The sequence below is a fragment of the Schistocerca cancellata genome, chromosome 12 (genome assembly GCF_023864275.1).
Source record: "Schistocerca cancellata isolate TAMUIC-IGC-003103 chromosome 12, iqSchCanc2.1, whole genome shotgun sequence".
Lineage (NCBI taxonomy): Eukaryota > Metazoa > Arthropoda > Insecta > Orthoptera > Acrididae > Schistocerca > Schistocerca cancellata.
In genome coordinates this window covers 127,343,054-127,364,825 of record NC_064637.1, presented here as the reverse complement: position 1 = coordinate 127,364,825, position 21,772 = coordinate 127,343,054, and the positions used below count along the sequence as shown (strand labels likewise).

Below are 21,772 nucleotides of genomic sequence, written 5' to 3'. Positions count from 1 at the left end.
TGTGGGGGAAGGAAGGCGGATACGGAAGGCAAGGCGGAGCGCATGGCGTTCAAGGCTTTGGAGGGCCTTGTAAAAGCGGGTGGGGGTGGAGATCCAGGCAACGCTGGCATAACAGAGGATAGGATGGATGAGGGATTTGTAGGTGTGGAGGATGGTAGAAGGATGCAATCCCCATGTCCGGCCAGACAGGAGTTTCAGAAGGCGGAGGCGGGAATGGGCTTTCTGCTGGATGGTCTGGAGATGAGGGGTCCAGGTGAGGTGTCGGTCGAGGGTGAGGCCGAGGTATTTCAGGGTGGGGGTGAGCTGGATAGGACGATCATAAATGGTAGGGTAGAAATCATGGAGGCGAAAGGAGCGAGTGGTGCGGCCTATGATGATTGCCTGGGTTTTGGAGGGGTTGAGATGGAGGAACCACTGGTTACACCAAGTGGTGAACTGGTTAAGGTGGGTTTGGAGGGTACGTTGAGACCGTTGAAGGGTAGGATAGAGAGCCAGGAAGGCGGTGTCATCAGCATACTGGAGAAGGTGGACTGGTGGGGGTGGCTTGGGCATATCAGCTGTGTACAAGAGATAAAGGAGAGGGGAGAGGACAGAACCCTGGGGGACGCCAGCTGCGGGATAAAAGATATGGGAGTTGGTGTTGTGGAGGGTGACATAGGAAGGACGGTGTGAGAGGAAGGAAGCGACCAGACGGACAAAATTGATTGGCAGGGCGTAGGTTTGGAGTTTAAAGAGGAGACCAGGATGCCATACACGGTCATAGGCATTTTGGAGGTCAAGGGAAACAAAAATGGCGGAGCGACGGGAGTTGAGCTGGAGGGACAGAAGGTGAACAAGGTTGGGGAGTTGGTCTTCAGCAGAGAAGGAGGGTCGGAAGCCACACTGGGTAAGGGGGAGGAGGTGGTGTTGAGCAAGGTGCTGATTGAGGGAGAGGATGGATTCGAGGACCTTAATGAAGACGGAGGTGAGGCAGATTGGACGATAGGAAGAGGTGGCAGAAGGGGGTTTGTTGCGTTTGAGGAATAAGAGGATGCGGGAGGTCTTCCACAGGTCAGGGTAGAAGCCAGTAGAGAGGATGACATTATAGAGATGGGCGAGAACAGTCAGGAAGGAATAGGTGCTTTCTCGAAGGTGATGGTAGGTGACACAGTCGTGACCAGGGGCCGTGTTGCGTTTGGACCGGAGGATAAGTTTAATGTCTTGTGCTGTGATGGGAGTGTTTATGTTGGAGGGGGGCAACTGTCCCAAGTACTGGAGACTAGGATCAAGTGGAGTGACCGAGGTATCAGCACGTTCCACGACGGTGGGGAAAAGAGAATAATCAAAGTGGGGATCATCGGGGATGGAGAAGACCTCGGAAAGGTGGGAAGCGAAGTGGTTGGCCTTACTGAGGTTGTCAGGAAGGGGGCGATCGTTATGGAGAAGGGGGTAGTGGGGAGTGGAAAGGGAACCAGTAAGGCGATGGAAGGCGGACCAGTACTTGGAGGAGTTGACAGGGAGGGTGGTGTTGAGTCGTGTGCAGGTCTGGTGCCAGTCTCGGCGTTTCGTTGCTGTAATAAGGTTCCGTACGTGTCGCTGTATTTGCCGGTGGCGGTGGAGTGTATCCCTGTCACGAGTGCGCAGGAAGCAGCGATAGAGGCGGCGGGATTCGCGGAGGAGGAGGACAGCCCGCGGAGGGAGAGTGGGACGGTGTGGGTGGATGGTTTTAGTAGGAACATGGGCCTTCACGGCGTCAGTAATTACCTTCTGAAGGAAGGATGAGGCGTGGATGATGTCGTCAGGATGGCGGTAGGTAAGAGGGTGGCTTTCGACCTGAGTGGAGATGGAGTCCCGGTAGGCATCCCAGTTGGCACGGTGATAGTCATGGACGACCTTGGGAGGCGGAGCAGGGTGCGGAGCCGGAGGGGGCCGGTGAGCAGACGTTATGGTGAGAAGGACAGGGAGGTGATCGCTACCTGTGGGGTCACAGACGGCGACAGCGATACGCCCAAGAAGGTTGGCGGAGGCAATGACAACATCGGGGGTGGTGCGAAAACGTCGTCCATACGGCAATATATAGCGTACTGTAACTATTCTGCGCATGCGTCGAAAACTTGATAGTTGAACCACACTGCCCGCCGGCAGCGCCCTCGGATTCTTTAATAATAGAGTCCCAGAAAGACGTTGCTGTGTATGTTTTCTCATACGCCATTGAATGTCCAGTAGAAATACAATGTTCAGCAATAGCGGACTTGCTTGGCTGCAAAAGGCGGGTGTAACGTTGATGTTCAGTGCAGCGTTCTTTCACGGTGCGTGTGGTTGGACCTATGTAAGCCATACCACATTGGCACGGTATCTTGTAAATTCCGGCCTTTCGTAGCAACAGATTGTCCTTAACTGATCCCACAAGGTCCGCAATCTTCGATGGTGGGCGGAAAACCACTTTCACCTGAAATTTTTGGAGGATTCTTGCTATTTTAAACGAAGTGTTGCCAACGAAAGGAAGAAAAGCTAAAGATTGTTCCGGCATGTTCTCCTCTTTATCCGCAGAAATACGACTGACGGAAAATCTGTTAAACCGTGACAGCGGCTACCAGCTGGACAGTGCATGGAATCCCATCATCTCCACGATTTGCTCAAATCGAAGACGACAGATTGCGTCGACCGCCGTGGAAAACAGCAACGCAGAGGGCGACTGAGTTCCGCTATTCCACCAGCGAGGGCGCTGCCGGCGGGCAGTGTGGCTCAACTATCAAGTTTTCGACGCATGCGCAGAATAGTTACAGTACGCTATATATTGCGGAACGGACGACGTTTTCGCCAGTCTGCGACGGCTCAACTGAACATGACTGGCAGGTGTCCAGTTGAAATATCGTGCGAAGTATTGAACGACGACCAGCTGCAAGCCCGAAATTTGTTTGAACAGTCAATTCGCCGGGAAAATTTTAAAATTCACAAGTTACATAGTGTTTAGAAGTATTTTGATTGGGGCACTGTACGGGCTTTATTTCATCGAAACTGGGTCACGAAAAGGACAACAAAAAAAGATATTGTGATTGAAAGTTTTACCTAAAACTGTCATATTTGTCTGTTCATCTACTTGAACATGCTAGTCTCCAAAACTGCTTGAGGCATTTTCATGTGGTTTTCACAGTTAACTTGAACATAGTTTGCTGCAACACACAGGCTTTATATTATCAATCTCAGATGACGGAAGAAAATAGATTTCCTTATTTAGAGTTTTGTCCATACTAAAATTATCATTGGCAAATATCTCTGTCTGTCACATTTCCACGACTAAACTGTTGAATCGATTTTGATGAAATTTGGTTTGGAGGGAACTTGAAGGAACACAGGCTACTTTAGAAAGTGTGTAGAACAAGATATTCATTGACTGGAATAGTATTATGTGAGTTGGAGACAAATATTTACTTTTTGAAAGAGGTACTTACTTTATGACTTTTGAACTACACCATATTTGTGAAAATGCTTTAGCTCGTTGATATGCATTACATGATATGATTAAATATACTGAATATAATGCTTATACAATCTTCAATGTGTTTCATTCATACCTCCCTACTTCTACTATTAATTATGAAAGTAACTCTGTGTGTTATGTTTTCACAGTTAAACTGCTGAACCAATTTCAATGAAATTTGATAATGAGATAGCTTGAACCCTGAGGAAGAACATGGATCATATTTTTATAGCCTCAATCTGAAGGTGATTACAACATAAACCATCTCAAAAAATTTTCTGCATATGTACATGTTGTATAATGTATAACTACTTCAATAGTAGGAAGAGGAGGAGAGAGGGTGGGGTGCATTTGCACATCTTGAGCCATGTTTACCTGAACAGGCAGACATGTGCTGTAGCTTACACTTACTCTACATCACTCATCATAACAATGCTATGGGCAACAGAAGAAACTATCACTACATTGCACAACACTTAACTGATTACAATGGTATGTTTTAAAAGAAATATTTTACAGCTATAAATAATGATCATATTTATAATACACTCCTGGAAATGGAAAAAAAGAACACATTGACACCGGTGTGTCAGACCCACCATACTTGCTCCGGACACTGCGAGAGGGCTGTACAAGCAATGATCACACGCACGGCACAGCGGACACACCCGGAACCGCGGTGTTGGCCGTCGAATGGCGCTAGCTGCGCAGCATTTGTGCACCGCCGCCGTCAGTGTCAGCCAGTTTGCCGTGGCATACGGAGCTCCATCGCAGTCTTTAACACTGGTAGCATGCCGCGACAGCGTGGACGTGAACCGTATGTGCAGTTGACGGACTTTGAGCGAGGGCGTATCGTGGGAATGCGGGAGGCCGGGTGGACGTACCGCCGAATTGCTCAACACGTGGGGCGTGAGGTCTCCACAGTACATCGATGTTGTCGCCAGTGGTCGGCGGAAGGTGCACGTGCCCGTCGACCTGGGACCGGACCGCAGCGACTCACGGATGCACGCCAAGACCGTAGGATCCTACGCAGTGCCGTAGGGGACCGCACCGCCACTTCCCAGCAAATTAGGGACACTGTTGCTCCTGGGGTATCGGCGAGGGCCATTCGCAACCGTCTCCATGAAGCTGGGCTACGGTCCCGCACACCGTTAGGCCGTCTTCCGCTCACGCCCCAACATCGTGCAGCCCGCCTCCAGTGGTGTCGCGACAGGCGTGAATGGAGGGACGAATGGAGACGTGTCGTCTTCAGCGATGAGAGTCGCTTCTGCCTTGGTGCCAATGATGGTCGTATGCGTGTTTGGCGCCGTGCAGGTGAGCGCCACAATCAGGACTGCATACGACCGAGGCACACAGGGCCAACACCCGGCATCGTGGTGTGGGGAGCGATCTCCTACACTGGCCGTACACCACTGGTGATCGTCGAGGGGACACTGAATAGTGCACGGTACATCCAAACCGTCACCGAACCCATCGTTCTACCATTCCTAGACCGGCAAGGGAACTTGCTGTTCCAACAGGACAATGCACGTCCGCATGTATCCCGTGCCACCCAACGTGCTCTAGAAGGTGTAAGTCAACTACCCTGGCCAGCAAGATCTCCGGATCTGTCCCCCATTGAGCATGTTTGGGACTGGATGAAGCGTCGTCTCACGCGGTCTGCACGTTCAGCACGAACGCTGGTCCAACTGAGGCGCCAGGTGGAAATGGCATGGCAAGCCGTTCCACAGGACTACATCCAGCATCTCTACCATCGTCTCCATGGGAGAATAGCAGCCTGCATTGCTGCGAAAGGTGGATATACACTGTACTAGTGCCGACATTGTGCATGCTCTGTTGCCTGTGTCTATGTGCCTGTGGTTCTGTCAGTGTGATCATGTGATGTATCTGACCCCAGGAATGTGTCAATAAAGTTTCCTCTTCCTGGGACAATGAATTCACGGTGTTCTTATTTCAATTTCCAGGAGTGTATGTTATTGTCATACAACTTTATAACAAACACTTGTACCTGCCAAATAACTGACAGAAATTTTAAAACCCTCAGTCTCGATATTCAAACAATTTGTACAAAGAGTGGCTGATGATGTATGCAAAAACTATTAGTCAGCCTAACAGCTCATGCTCACAGACTACTGACAGGGACAATATATGGAGGAATCAAAAAGAAAACTGAAGATCTGTTGGTTGTGCATCAGTTTGACTTTAGGAAAGGAGAAGGCATGAGAGAGGCGGTTCTGACATTGGTCTTAATAATGGAAGCAAGACAGGAAAAATCAATACAGGTTCATGTTGGCCTACACAAAGCTTGTGACAAATTAAACATGCTAAAAATCCTCAGAAAATAGATATACATTACAGGGAAAGATGGGTAGTATACAATGTGTACAAGACGCAATAGGAAAAAATAAAAACAGCAGACTGAGAGTGAAGTGCTCAAATTAAAAATGGCATAATATAGTGATCAAGTTTTGCTCCTTGGCTGTTCCATCAGCATTTAAAGCACTGAAGGAAATTAAAAGAAGGTTCAAAAACTGGATTAAAATTCAGAGTGAAAGATATCAACGATAAGATTTGCTGATCACAGTACAATGTCCCGTGAACATGAGGAAGAATTACAGGGATTGTTGAACTGGATAAATAGTGTAATGATTATGGATTATGGGTAGAAAGTAAACTGAAGAAAGAGAAAAATATTGAGGAGCAGCAGAAATGAGATTAGTGACTTATAGAGTTAAAAACTAGGAAAAATTATTTTTCATCGCCCAAAGTACATATTAACAGCTGTACGTGCAATGAAACAGTGTGAGAAATTTCTTGTGGTTCAACTGGAACTGGATCACAAGTTGAAATGTAGTGAACACAGGAATAAACTAATCACAAAGCTCAAATTGGTAAACCTTTCCCTTAGAAGTGTCGCTTAGGGTTTTGTTGTGTACATAGTTCCACGTAGTCAGCGCGTACGCAACTTTCCCACTAGAGCGCGCCCCACTAAGCACAACAGCACAGGCGCAGTGCTCGTCCGTCTCCGCACTACGAGATGGCGCTGTCATAGAGACGGACCAAACTCTGCTTCCGCCGATCCGCGTATTAATATGTAACGCAGCCAATGAGATTGCTGCTAATGTAGAACCTTTTCTCCTCGCGGATCACACTCGCTCAGTGATACATGAACGTTCGAGGTATTATAAGGAGTGTACAGACATCTAATTAGTCAGTCTGCATTAGTCTGTACAAGTCTGCATTAGTCTATAGCCAAGTTTCAGTCTGCGCCTAATAAGATTACCATATTCCTGTACATAGCCATGAAGAGAAATGTATAGACACTTTATCAAGTATCAGAGATACGTGAGAATAAGATTAACGTACCAAGACCAAAGGAACTTCAGATTGTCAATTGTAAACAGCATCCAGAATCAAGTTAAGCAATTTCTATGCTTTTTTATTATTTTAATAAATGTGTGTGAAAAATAATCAAGTTCTGTTTGAAGTTGGTCACCGTCAATCTGCTACTCTAAGCGTGCAAGTGGCATTTCTATTGTCTGACCTAACGGCAGAAGAGCGACAAGTCAAATAATCTGATGGTGTGTGTACCGAAGGTCTTACAGTACGCACACCACAGGTGTTGATGGAGTGATCTGATCGTCTGCTTATTCTGTGTATTTTCATTCCCTGTTTTCGTATGAACCAAACATAAACATAAACATAGCCAAAGCCTTGCAGACAAACAAAAATTACGCGAAGCGAAATGTAGTGTGAGGAGGGCTATGCGAGAGGCGTTCAATGAATTCGAAAGTAAAGTTCTATGTACTGACTTGGCAGAAAATCCTAAGAAATTTTGGTCTTATGTCAAAGCGGTAGGTGGAGCAAAACAAAATGTCCAGACACTCTGTGACCAAAATGGTACTGAAACAGAGGATGACAGACTAAAGGCCGAAATACTAAATGTCTTTTTCCAAAGTTGTTTCACAGAGAAAGATTGCACTGTAGTTCCTTCTCTAGATTGTCGCACAAATGACAAAATGGTAGATATCGAAATAGACGACAGAGGGATAGAGAAACAATTAAAATCGCTCAAAAGAGGAAAGGCCTCTGGACCTGATGGGATACCAGTTCAATTTTACACAGAGTACGCGAAGGAACTTGCCCCCCTTCTTGCAGCGGTGTACCGTAGGTCTCTAAAAGAGCGTAGCGTTCCAAAGGATTGGAAAAGGGCACAGGTCATCCCCGTTTTCAAGAAGGGACGTCGAACAGATGTGCAGAACTATAGACCTATATCTCTAACGTCGATCAGTTGTAGAATTTTGGAACACGTATTGTGTTCGAGTATAATGACTTTTCTGGAGACGAGAAATCTACTCTGTAGGAATCAGCATGGGTTTCGAAAAAGACGGTCATGTGAAACCCAGCTCGCGCTATTCGTCCACGAGCCTCACAGGGCCATAGACACGGGTTCACAGGTAGATGCCGTGTTTCTTGACTTCCGCAAGGCGTTCGATACAGTTCCCCACAGTCGTTTAATGAACAAAGTAAGAGCATATGGACTATCAGACCAATTGTGTGATTGGATTGAAGAGTTCCTAGATAACAGGACGCAGCATATTATTCTCAATGGAGAGAAGTCTTCCGAAGTAAGAGTGATTTCAGGTGTGCCGCAGGGGAGTGTCATAGGACCGTTGCTATTCACAATATACATAAATGACCTGGTGGATGACATCGGAAGTTCACTGAGGCTTTTTGCAGATGATGCTATGGTGTATCGAGAGGTTGTAACAATGGAAAATTGTACTGAAATGCAGGAGGATCTGCAGCGAATTGACGCATGGTGCAGGGAATGGCAATTGAATCTCAATGTAGACAAGTGTAATGTGCTGCGAATACAAAGAAAGATAGATCCTTTATCATTCAGCTACAAAATAGCAGGTCAGCAACTGGAAGCAGTTAATACCATAAATTATCTGGGAGTACGCATTAGGAGTGATTTAAAATGGAATGTTCATATAACGTTGATTGTCGGTAAAGCAGATGCCAGACTGAGATTCATTGGAAGAATCTTAAGGAAATGCAATCCGAAAACAAAGGAAGTAGGTTACAGTACGCTTGTTCGCCCACTGCTTGAATACTGCTCAGCAGTGTGGGATCCGTACCAGATAGGGTTGATACAAGACATAGAGAAGATCCAACGGAGAGCAGCGCGCTTCGTTACAGGATCATTTAGTAATCGCGAAAGCGTTACGGAGATGATAGATAAACCCCAGTGGAAGACTCTGCAGGAGAGACGCTCAGTAGCTCGGTACGGGCTTTTGTCAAAGTTTCGAGAACATACCTTCACCGAAGAGTCAAGCAGTATATTGCTCCCTCCTACGTATATCTCGCGAAGAGACCATGAGTATAAAATCAGAGAGATTAGAGCCCACACAGAGGCATACCGACAATCCTTCTTTCCACGAACAATACGAGACTGGAATAGAAGGGAGAACCGATAGAGGTACTGAAGGTACCCTCCGCCACACACCGTCAGGTGGCTTGCGGAGTATGGATGTAGATGTAGATGTAGAAACACCAAAGCTCTATTCTCTGAGTAAATTATCAAATCTTTTCTAAAACAATGGGAAATCTGGTATGAGTTAATTTAGATTGCTACTCACAATATAGAGGAGGCATTGAGCAACAGACAGGCATGTTTAAAACTAGATTGTCAAATACTAATCTACATGCATACGCCACAGACCACAGTATTGTGCATGGCGGAAGGTACCATGTACCACTGCTAGTCACTTCTTCTCCCATTCCACTCATAACTGGAGTGAGGGAAAAACGAATATCCATATGCTTCCATACGAGCCCTAATTTCTCTCATCTTACCTTTGTGGTCCTTACGTGCAATATATATTGGCGTCAGTAAAAACGTTCTGCATTCTCCTTCAAATGCTGGTTCTCTAAATTTTCTCAATAGTGCTCCTTGAAAATAACGCCACCTTTCCTCCAGGGAATCCCATATGTGTACTGAGTTGTCAGAAAAACATTTATCAAATGTAGCCACATAGTCGCTACCCACACACACACATGGCCACTGTCATCTTTGAGGAACAGTTCTAAAGATAATTCTGTTCATACTGTTTGATCTTCTGACATGTGGAAAGTAATCAGAGACTACCAACACAGGTGTTACAATTCTGCCTTAGTCACCATTTTGAAAATCGAATAGCATGAACTCTTTACTGGTAGAAAAAGTGAAGTATTCATTTATTCCTAACTAGTTAATGCACTTATTCATCATGTAATGTAGTGTTCATTAAGAAGGAGAGTATTCAGGGAAGTGAAACGAGTCAAGTGAAGTAACTTTCCTTTAGAAACTAAATCAGATTAGTTTACTGCTTACTGCTATTTGTGAGTATATCAGCCAAATATAGTGTTGTAAATCAAAACGAAAGTTGCTGGTTTGAAGGACGTTGCTTTATATATACTTAAACATGGCATTCTTCAAGGTTAATCGTGCTATTAATTCATTTGAGACATATAACAATAATTAAAATTTTGTTGTATAATTAATGTGGAAGTGGTTTTTAGCTTGGGGCTCATATAATACTTAAACATAGCATTCTTCAAGATTAATCGTCTTATTAATTCATTTGAGACAGATAATAGTAACTAAAATTTTATTGTAGAAGAAATTAATAATCAATTTTTTAAACATTCTGGTCAAAATGTTAGTTGCAACATGTTACAATGCAAATTTGAAAAATGTGGAATTTAAACACTTATATGTGGAAATTCGTTATTTAAGACTTAGTTTTCGCTGTGCTGACTAAAGTGACCAGTTTACTTCACTAAAAATAAATTATTTCAGCTGTAAGAAGAGAAAGCAAAAAATCAACAAGATATCCTACATACATTCTATTTCAACAGAAAAAATCTAATAATCATTACATACCAAAATATAAGAGTGCTATCATCTTGTCAGCAAATAATTTATTTTGTTAAAGATGTATTTATTCAAACATAGTGGACTCTTAAGGTTTTAGACATTATGGAACATTTCAAATTATAAACTTAATTATTTAAAATAAATATTTTTCGTAAGTTTTTCAACCCTTGAATCTACACAATAGGATAATTTCTAGGAATGGTTGTTGTTGTTGTTGTTGTTGTTGTTGTTGTGGTCCTCAGTACAGAGACTGGCTTGATGTAGCTCTCCATGCTACTCTATCCTGTGCAAGCTTCTTCATCTCCCAGTACCTACTGCAGCCTACATCCTTCTGAATCTGCTTAGTGTATTCTTCTCTTGATCTCCCTCTACGATTTTTACCCTCCAAGCCGCCCTCCAATACTAAATTGGTGATCCCCTGATGCCTCAGAACATGCCCTACCAACCAATCCCTTCTTCTAGTCAAGTTGTGCCACAAACTCCTCTTCTCCACAATTCTGTTCAATCCCTCCTCATTAGTTATGTGATCTACCCATCTAATCTTCAGCATTCTTCTGTAGCACCACATTTCGAAAGCTTCTATTCTCTTCTTGTCTAAACTATTTATCGTCCACGTTTCACTTCCATTCATAGCTATACTCCATACAAATACTTTCAGAAACGACTTCCTGACACTTAAATCAATGCTCGAAGTTAACAAAATTCTCTTCTTCTGAAACGCTTTCCTTACCATTGCGTCTACATTTTATATCCTCTCTACTTCGACAATCATCAGTTATTTTGCTCCCCAAATAGCAAAACTCCTTTACTACTTTAAGTGTCTCATTTCCTAATCTAATTCCCTCCGCATCACCTGATTTAATTCGACTATATTCCATTATCCTCGTTTTGCTTTTGTTGATGTTCATCATATATACTTCTTTTAAGACGCTGTCCATTCCGTTCAGCTGCTCTTCCAAGTCCTTTGCTGTCTCTGACAGAATTACAATGTCATCGCCGAACCTCAAATTTTTTTTTCTTCTCCGTGGATTTTAATTCCTACTCCGAATTTTTCTTTTGTTTCCTGTATTGCTTGCTCAAAATACAGATTGAATAAGATCGGGGAGAGGCTACAACCCTGTCTCACTCCCTTCCCAACCACTGCTTCCCTTTCATGCCCCTCGACTCTTATAACTGCCATCTAGTTTCTGTACAAATTGTAAATAGCCTTTCGCTCCCTGTATTTTACCCCTGCCACCTTTAGAATTTGAAAGAGAGTATTCCAGTCAACATTGTCAAAAGCTTTCTCTAAGTCTACAAATGCTAGAAACGTAGGTTTGCCTTTCCATAATCTACACTCCTGGAAATTGAAATAAGAACACCGTGAATTCATTGTCCCAGGAAGGGGAAACTTTATTGACACATTCCTGGGGTCAGATACATCACATGATCACACTGACAGAACCACAGGCACATAGACACAGGCAACAGAGCATGCACAATGTCGGCACTAGTACAGTGTATATCCACCTTTCGCAGCAATGCAGGCTGCTATTCTCCCATGGAGACGATGGTAGAGATGCTGGATGTAGTCCTGTGGAACGGCTTGCCATGCCATTTCCACCTGGCGCCTCAGTTGGACCAGCGTTCGTGCTGGACGTGCAGACCGCGTGAGACGACGCTTCATCCAGTCCCAAACATGCTCAATGGGGGACAGATCCGGAGATCTTGCTGGCCAGGGTAGTTGACTTACACCTTCTAGAGCACGTTGGGTGGCACGGGATACATGCGGACGTGCATTGTCCTGTTGGAACAGCAAGTTCCCTTGCCGGTCTAGGAATGGTAGAACGATGGGTTCGATGACGGTTTGGATGTACCGTGCACTATTCAGTGTCCCCTCGACGATCACCAGTGGTGTATGGCCAGTGTAGGAGATCGCTCCCCACACCACGATGCCGGGTGTTGGCCCTGTGTGCCTCGGTCGTATGCAGTCCTGATTGTGGCGCTCACCTGCACGGCGCCAAACACGCATACGACCATCATTGGCACCAAGGCAGAAGCGACTCTCATCGCTGAAGACGACACGTCTCCATTCGTCCCTCCATTCACGCCTGTCGCGACACCACTGGAGGCGGGCTGCACGATGTTGGGGCGTGAGCGGAAGACGGCCTAACGGTGTGCGGGACCGTAGCCCAGCTTCATGGAGACGGTTGCGAATGGCCCTCGCCGATACCCCAGGAGCAACAGTGTCCCTAATTTGCTGGGAAGTGGCGGTGCGGTCCCCTACGGCACTGCGTAGGATCCTACGGTCTTGGCGTGCATCCGTGCGTCGCTGTGGTCCGGTCCCAGGTCGACGGGCACGTGCACCTTCCGCCGACCACTGGCGACAACATCGATGTACTGTGGAGACCTCACGCCCCACGTGTTGAGCAATTCGGCGGTACGTCCACCCGGCCTCCCGCATTCCCACTATACGCCCTCGCTCAAAGTCCGTCAACTGCACATACGGTTCACGTCCACGCTGTCGCGGCATGCTACCAGTGTTAAAGACTGCGATGGAGCTCCGTATGCCACGGCAAACTGGCTGACACTGACGGCGGCGGTGCACAAATGCTGCGCAGCTAGCGCCATTCGACGGCCAACACCGCGGTTCCGGGTGTGTCCGCTGTGCCGTGCGTGTGATCATTGCTTGTACAGCCCTCTCGCAGTGTCCGGAGCAAGTATGGTGGGTCTGACACACCGGTGTCAATGTGTTCTTTTTTCCATTTCCAGGAGTGTATTTTCTATGATTAGTCGTAGGGTCTGTACTGCCTCACGTGTTCCGGCATTTCTACGGAATCCAAACTGATCTTCGCCGACGTCGGCTTCTATCAGTTTTTCCATTCGTCTGTAAAGAATTCGTGCTAGCATTTTGCAGCTGTGGCTTATTACACTATTTGAATTATTATATTCTTCTTGAAGTCTGAGGGTATTTCGCCTGTCCCATACATCTTGCTCACCAGATGGTAGAGTTTTGTTAGGCCTGGCTCTCGCAAGGCTGTCAGTATTTCTAATGGAATGTTGTCTACTCCAGGGGCCTTGTTTGCACTTAGGTCTTTCAGTGCTCTGTCAAACTCTTCACGCAGTATCATATCTCCTATTTCATCTTCATCTACATTCTCTTCCATTTCGATCATATTGCCCTCAAGTACATCGCCCTTGTATAGACCCTCTATATACACTCGTTCCACCTTCCTGCTTTCCATTCTATGCTTAGAACTGGGTTTCCATCTGAGCTCTTGATCTTGATATTCATACAAGTGGTTCTCTTTTCTCCAAAGGTCTCTCTAACTTTCCTGTAGGCAGTATCTATCTTACCCCTAGTGATATATGCCTGTACATCCTTACATTTGTCCTCTAGCCATCCCTGCTTAGGCATTTTGCACTTCCTGTCGATCTCATTTTTGAGACGTTTGTATTCCTTTTTGCATGCTTCATTTACTGCATTTTTATCTTTTGTCCTTTCATCAATTAAATTCAATATCTCTTCTGTTACCCAAGGATTTCTATTAGCCCTCGTCTTTTTACCTACTAGATCTTTTTAATGAGGTAAATTTTAAATCAGGTTTTGTGCTGGTAATGATTCTCAGTTTTTTGCTTTGTGTTAGATGGGAGCGTGCTGAATACCTTTTCTTCATCAGAAAATCAGTAAACGCTGGAGAATTTCAATGCCGTTTCCCACTATTTCCTTCAGCAGAAGACCAAATTTTAAGCAAACAATTGCACTTACGACTAAAGGCAGTTACCAAATATTGTTTTACCGCTAGGAAGCAAACATAGGTGCTTGCTATGTGTAACCGTTGATAGGATAATTTAACATAGGATTACGTATCAGTGCTAACAGCTTATATATATATATATATATATATATATATATATATATATATATATATATATATATATATATATACACTCCTGGAAATTGAAATAAGAACACCGTGAATTCATTGTCCCAGGAAGGGGAAACTTTATTGACACATTCCTGGGGTCAGATACATCACATGATCACACTGACAGAACCACAGGCACATAGACACAGGCAACAGAGCATGCACAATGTCGGCACTAGTACAGTGTATATCCACCTTTCGCAGCAATGCAGGCTGCTATTCTCCCATGGACACGATCGTAGAGATGCTGGATGTAGTCCTGTGGAACGGCTTGCCATGCCATTTCCACCTGGCGCCTCAGTTGGACCAGCGTTCGTGCTGGACGTGCATACCACGTGAGACGGCGCTTCATCCAGTCCCAAACATGCTCAATGGGGGACAGATCCGGAGATCTTGCTGGCCAGGGTAGTTGACTTACACCTTCTAGAGCACGTTGGATGGCACGGGATACATGCGGACGTGCATTGTCCTGTTGGAACAGCAAGTTCCCTTGCCGGTCTAGGAATGGTAGAACGATGGGTTCGACGACGGTTTGGATGTACCGTGCACTATTCAGTGTCCCCTCGACGATCACCAGTGGTGTACGGCCAGTGTAGGAGATCGCTCCCCACACCATGATGCCGGGTGTTGGCCCTGTGTGCCTCGGTCGTATGCAGTCCTGATTGTGGCGCTCACCTGCACGGCGCCAAACACGCATACGACCATCATTGGCACCAAGGCAGAAGCGACTCTCATCGCTGAAGACGACACGTCTCCATTCGTCCCTCCATTCACGCCTGTCGCGACACCACTGGAGGCGGGCTGCACGATGTTGGGGCGTGAGCGGAAGACGGCCTAACGGTGTGCGGGACCGTAGCCCAGCTTCATGGAGACGGTTGCGAATGGTCCTCGCCGATACCCTAGGAGCAACAGTGTCCCTAATTTGCTGGGAAGTGGCGGTGCGGTCCCCTACGGCACTGCGTAGGATCCTACGGTCTTCGCGTGCATCAGTGCGTCGCTGCGGTCCGGTCCCAGGTCGACGGGCACGTGCACCTTCCGCCGACCACTGGCGACAACATCGATGTACTGTGGAGACCTCACGCCCCACGTGTTGAGCAATTCGGCGGTACGTCCACCCGGCCTCCCGCATGCCCACTATACGCCCTCGCTCAAAGTCCGTCAACTGCACATACGGTTCACGTCCACGCTGTCGCGGCATGCTACCAGTGTTAAAGACTGCGATGGAGCTCCGTATGCCACGGCAAACTGGCTGACACTGACGGCGGCGGTGCACAAATGCTGCGCAGCTAGCGCCATTCGACGGCCAACACCGCGGTTCCTGGTGTGTCCGCTGTGCCGTGCGTGTGATCATTGCTTGTACAGCCCTCTCGCAGTGTCCGGAGCAAGTATGGTGGGTCTGACACACCGGTGTCAATGTGTTCTTTTTTCCATTTCCAGGAGTGTATATATAGAGAGAGAGAGAACAAAAGAGACTTGTTACAAAGGAGATATTCTGCAAAGTAGGCACCAGCATGGACTTTTAAACTTATTTTAAACTTACCTCATAGCTGAGCTTTTGTGTGGGATGGAGGTGCAGCTCAGAGAGTCTGTGGCAGCTGTTGTAGAGTGCACGGAAGACACGGGATTTGGCACCACGCCACATGCAAACACTACGGAGGTTCGGGAAATCGCAGATAGTCTGGACTGCCTGCTGATCAGTCTTGTCGGCCTTCCAACAGTCAGAACTGACAATGCACCCCATTCTGTCACAAAATAATACAGTTTTACATGAGATGACTTCAGAACACCGCCTCCCTTTTTGGAATTGTCAGTGGGGAAGAAAAATGCAATTAGTTACAATACACAGTAGTGCAGGGTTCCACGAAAGTGATAGCACGATGTCTGAACCATACATTTATTGCATTTACTGTGGAAGTAGTAAATATATACAAGACATAAACAGTCACGATGGAATTACATCCTTCATAACACGAATAACAAAATATGGTGTTTTCAGTTCCTGGATGGAAACTGGCACAAAGGCACCAACTGTCCTGTTGTGTTACTGCACTGCTGGTACACCGTTCTTCTTAATTACCTCAAAAATTCACTTCGGCGTTGATTCAGTTAGGATTTGTAGTTCCTGAAGTGAAACTCTCGCCCACTCTTCTCGTATCGCACTTTTCAGCTCACATACGGCCTCAAATTGCCTTCCATTGCAATAAACACGCGTTGCAAGTATTCCTTAAAGGTTCTTCAGGGGATTCAAATCGAGGCTACTTGCAGGACAGAGCAAGACATCGAAATCTTTATCTTCAAACCACATTTTGTTCCCTAAATCTTCATGCATTCTAATCAGTTCTTTCTCTAGGATCTCAGTACTCATGTTAGAGTTCATACCAGTGTTCAGTCAAGCAATATGTGAATTAGCCTTAGCCCAGAGGGCTGCCCGAATCATAACAGTTTCATCATCAAAACTTCTGCTCATTCTTAACTGCTGTTCTGTTCTCAGATCATGCCAATAATATTGCAATACATCCCGTGCATCTAAATTGAACATCTTCTCATCACTGAAGACCACTTTATCGCATGCTGAAGTCCATGTTTTTCAGCAAACTCCAATGTAGCCTGTTTATGTTTGGATGTTAGGGAAGGTTTCTGCAGTCAGCTCTTGAATGCAAGAGGTCTGTCACGTGACAAAATTGGCTGCATACGTCTGGCAGTTACAGGCAACTGTGCGTCAGCAACAAGCTGAGAGGAACAACGACTTGTGGCCCTTTTGCGTAAAAGAAGCCCTTTCGATGCCTCAGGTAATTTTCTGAGCCCAGTTTAGCGACATTATCAATCACTGTACTTGAACAGTTCAACTTTTTGGCAATTCGACGATTAGTGAGTGGTATTAGATGTGTACGCACATGTCACGTAATTCGCATAGTCGGCCTTGTGGCCGAGCGATTCTAGGCGCTTCAGTCCGGAACCGCGCTGCTGCTACGGCCACAGGTTCGAATCCTGCCTAGGGCATGGATGTGTGTGATGTCCTTAGATTAGTTAGGTTTAAGTAGTTCTAAGTCTAGGGGACTGATGACCTCAGATGTTAAGTCCCATAGTGCTCAGAGCCATTTGAACCATTTTGAATTCGCATGAATAACGAGCCTCTGATTTGAGTATGCAGTGATGGTGCCCAATAGCGACTTAGATGGGCTCCATAGGATTTACGTCAGGCCAGTACGGTCGCCGTGACATCAATGTGGGTTCATTATAATGTTCCTGAAACTACTGTAGCACGGTTCTGGCTACGAGGCACGGACAATTATACTGCTGAAAGATGACAACGCCGTTGGGGAATACGTCAAATGTGAAGGCATGCAGATGGTTCGAAGCTGACAGCCTGTCTTCGATTACTACCACAGATCGCGTGCAAACGCAGGAGGATGTCTCCCACAGCATAACACTGCTCCGGCCAGCCTGCGTCCGTGGCACGGACAATTATACTGCTGAAAGATGACATCACCGTTGGGGGAGACATCAAGCGTGAAGGGATGCAGATGGTTCGAAGCTGACAGCCTGTCTTCGATTACTACCACAGGTCGCGTGCAAGCTCAGGAGGATGTCTCCCACAGCATAACACTGCTCCGGCCAGCCTGCGTCCGTGGCACGGACAATTATACTGCTGAAAGATGACATCACCGTTGGGGGAGACATCAAGCGTGAAGGGATGCAGATGGTTCGAAGCTGACAGCCTGTCTTCGATTACTACCACAGGTCCCGTGCAAACGCAGGAGGATGTCTCCCACAGCATAACACTGCTCCGGCCAGCCTGCGTCCGTGGCACGGACAATTATACTGCTGAAAGATGACATCACCGTTGGGGGAGACATCAAGCGTGAAGGGATGCAGATGGTTCGAAGCTGACAGCCTGTCTTCGATTACTACCACAGGTCGCGTGCAAGCTCAGAAGGATGTCTCCCACAGCATAACACTGCTCCGGCCAGCCTGCGTCCGTGGCACGGACAATTATACTGCTGAAAGATGACAACGCCATTGGGGAAGACGTCAAATGGGAAGGCATGCAGATGGTTCGAAGCTGACAGCCTGTCTTCGATTACTACCACAGGTCGCGTGCAAGCTCAGGATGATGTCTCCCATAGCATAACACTGCTACGGCCAGCCTGCGTCCATGGCATGGACAATTATACTGCTGAAAGATGACAACGCCGTTGGGGAAGACGTCAAATGTGAAGGCATGCAGATGGTTCGAAGCTGACAGCCTGTCTTCGATTACTACCACAGGTAGCGTGCAAGCTCAGGATGATGTCTCCCACAGCATAACACTGCTCCGGCCAGCCTGCGTCCGTGGCACGGACAATTATACTGCCGAAAGGTGACAACGCCGTTGGGGGAGACATCAAGCGTGAAGAGATGCAGCTGGTTCGAAGCTGACACCCTGTCTTCGATTACTACCACAGGTCGCGTGCAAGCTCAGGAGGATGTCTCCCACAGCATAACACTGCTCCGGCCAGCCTGCGTCCGTGGCACGGACAATTATACTGCGGAAAGATGACAACGCCGTTGGGGAAGACGTCAAATGTAAAGGCATGCAGATGGTTCGAAGCTGACAGCCTGTCTTCGATTACTACCACAGGTCGCGTGCAAGCGCAGGAGGATGTCTTCCACAGCATAACACTGCTCCGGCCAGCCTGCGTCCATGGCACGGACAATTATACTGCTGAAAGGTGACAACGCCGTTGGGGAAGACGTCAAATGTGAAGGCATGCAGATGGTTCGATGCTGACAGCCTGTCTTCGATTACTACCACAGGTCGCGTGCAAGCGCAGGAGGATGTCTTCCACAGCATAACACTGCTCTGGCCAGCCTGCGTCCGTGGCATGGACAATTATACTGCTGAAAGATGGCAACGCCGTTGGGGAAGACGTCATATGTGAAGGCATGCAAATGGTTCGAAGCTGACAGCCTGTCTTCGATTACTACCACAGGTCGCGTGCAAGCGCAGGATGATGTCTTCCACAGCATAACACTGCTACGGCCAGCCTGCGTCCATGGCACGGACAATTATACTGCTGAAAGATGACAACGCCGTTGGGGAAGACGTCAAATGTGAAGGCATGCAGATGGTTCGATGCTGACAGCCTGTCTTCGATTACTACCACAGGTCGCGTGCATGCTCAGGATGATGTCTCCCACAGCATAACACTGCTCCGGCCAGCCTGCGTCCATGGCACGGACAATTATACTGCTGAAAGATGACAACGCCGTTGGGGAAGACGTCAAATGTGAAGGCATGCAGATGGTTCGATGCTGACAGCCTGTCTTCGATTACTACCACAGGTCGCGTGCAAGCGCAGGAGGATGTCTTCCACAGCATAACACTGCTCTGGCCAGCCTGCGTCCGTGGCACGGACAATTATACTGCTGAAAGATGACAACGCCGTTGGGGAAGACGTCTAATGTGAAGGCATGCAGATGGTTCGAAGCTGACAGCCTGTCTTCGATTACTACCACAGGTCGCGTGCAAGCGCAGGATGATGTCTTCCACAGCATAACACTGCTCCGGCCAGCCTGCGTCCATGGCACGGACAATTATACTGCTGAAAGATGACAACGCCATTTGGGAAGACGTCAAATGTGAAGGCATGCAGATGGTTCGAAGCTGACAGCCTGTCTTCGATTACTACCACAGGTCGCGTGCATGCTCAGGATGATGTCTCCCACAGCATAACACTGCTCCGGCCAGCCTGCGTCCATGGCACGGACAATTATACTGCTGAAAGATGACAACGCCGTTGGGGAAGACGTCAAATGTGAAGGCATGCAGATGGTTCGATGCTGACAGCCTGTCTTCGATTACTACCACAGGTCGCGTGCAAGTGCAGGAGGATGTCTTCCACAGCATAACACTGCTCCGGCCAGCCTGCGTCCGTGGCACAGACAATTATACTGCTGAAAGATGACAACGCCGTTGGGGAAGACGTCAAATGTGAAGGCATGCAGATGGTTCGATGCTGACAGCCTGTCTTCGATTACTACCACAGGTCGCGTGCAAGCGCAGGAGGATGTCTTCCACAGCATAACACTGCTCTGGCCAGCCTGCGTCCGTGGCACGGAGAATTATACTGCTGAAAGATGACAACGCCGTTGGGGAAGACGTAAAATGTGAAGGCATGCAGATGGTTCGAAGCTGACAGCCTGTCTTCGATTACTACCACAGGTCGCGTGCAAGCGCAGGATGATGTCTTCCACAGCATAACACTGCTCCGGCCAGCCTGCGTCCATGGCACGGACAATTATACTGCTGAAAGATGACAACGCCGTTGGGGAAGACGTCAAATGTGAAGGCATGCAGATGGTTCGAAGCTGACAGCCTGTCTTCGATTACTACCACAGGTCGCGTGCAAGCTCAGGATGATATCTCCCACAGCATAACACTGCTCCGGCCAGCCTGCGTCCATGGCACGGACAATTATACTGCTGAAAGATGACATCGCCGTTGGGGAAGACGTCAATTGTGAAGCACGCAGATGGTTCGAAGCTGACAGCCTGTCTTTGATTACTACTACAGGTCGCGTGCAAGCTCAGGAGGATGTCTCCCACAGCATAACACTGCTCCGGCCAGCCTGCGTCCGTGGCACAGACAATTATACTGCTGAAAGATGACATCACCATTGGGGGAGACGTCAAGCATGAAGGGATGCAGATGGTTCAAAGCTGACAGCCTGTCTTTGATTACTACCACAGGTCGCGTGCAAGCGCAGGAGGATGTCTCCCACAGCATAACACTGCTCCGGCCAGCCTGCGTCCATGGCATGGACAATTATACTGCTGAAAGATGACATCGCCGTTGGGGGAGACATCAAGCGTGAAGGGATGCAGATGGTTCGAAGCTGACAGCCTGTCTTCGATTACTACCACAGGTCGCGTGCAAGCGCAGGAGGATGTCTCCCACAGCATAACACTGCTCCGGCCAGCCTGCGTCCGTGGCACAGACAATTATACTGCTGAAAGATGACAGCGCCGTTGGGGAAGACGTCAAATGGGAAGGCATGCAGATGGTTCGAAGCTGACAGCCTGTCTTCGATTACTACTACAGGTCGCGTGCAAGCTCAGGAGGATGTCTCCCACAGCTTAACACTGCTCCGGCCAGCCTGCGTCCGTGGCACAGACAATTATACTGCTGAAAGATGACATCACCATTGGGGGAGACGTCAAGCATGAAGGGATGCAGATGGTTCAAAGCTGACAGCCTGTCTTTGATTACTACCACAGGTCGCGTGCAAGCGCAGGAGGATGTCTCCCACAGCATAACACTGCTCCGGCCAGCCTGCGTCCGTGGCACAGACAATTATACTGCTGAAAGATGACATCGCCGTTGGGGGAGACATCAAGCGTGAAGGGATGCAGATGGTTCAAAGCTGACAGCCTGTCTTTGATTACTACCACAGGTCGCGTGCAAGCGCAGGAGGATGTCTCCCACAGCATAACACT

The 21,772-nt window shown here is 47.4% G+C and overlaps 1 protein-coding gene across 3 annotated transcripts in view; it reads right to left on the bottom strand.

Moving 5' to 3' along the window:
* The window catches only part of LOC126109715 (F-box/LRR-repeat protein fbxl-1-like), a 141,812-nt gene that overhangs the window by 66,309 nt on the left and 53,731 nt on the right, over nt 1–21,772 (bottom strand). For all 3 annotated transcript variants that reach the window (XM_049914769.1, XM_049914770.1, XM_049914771.1), the window contains one exon: nt 15,834–16,035. In XM_049914769.1, coding sequence (XP_049770726.1) covers nt 15,834–16,035 — 202 coding nt within the window. The remainder of the gene's footprint in view (nt 1–15,833; nt 16,036–21,772) is intronic.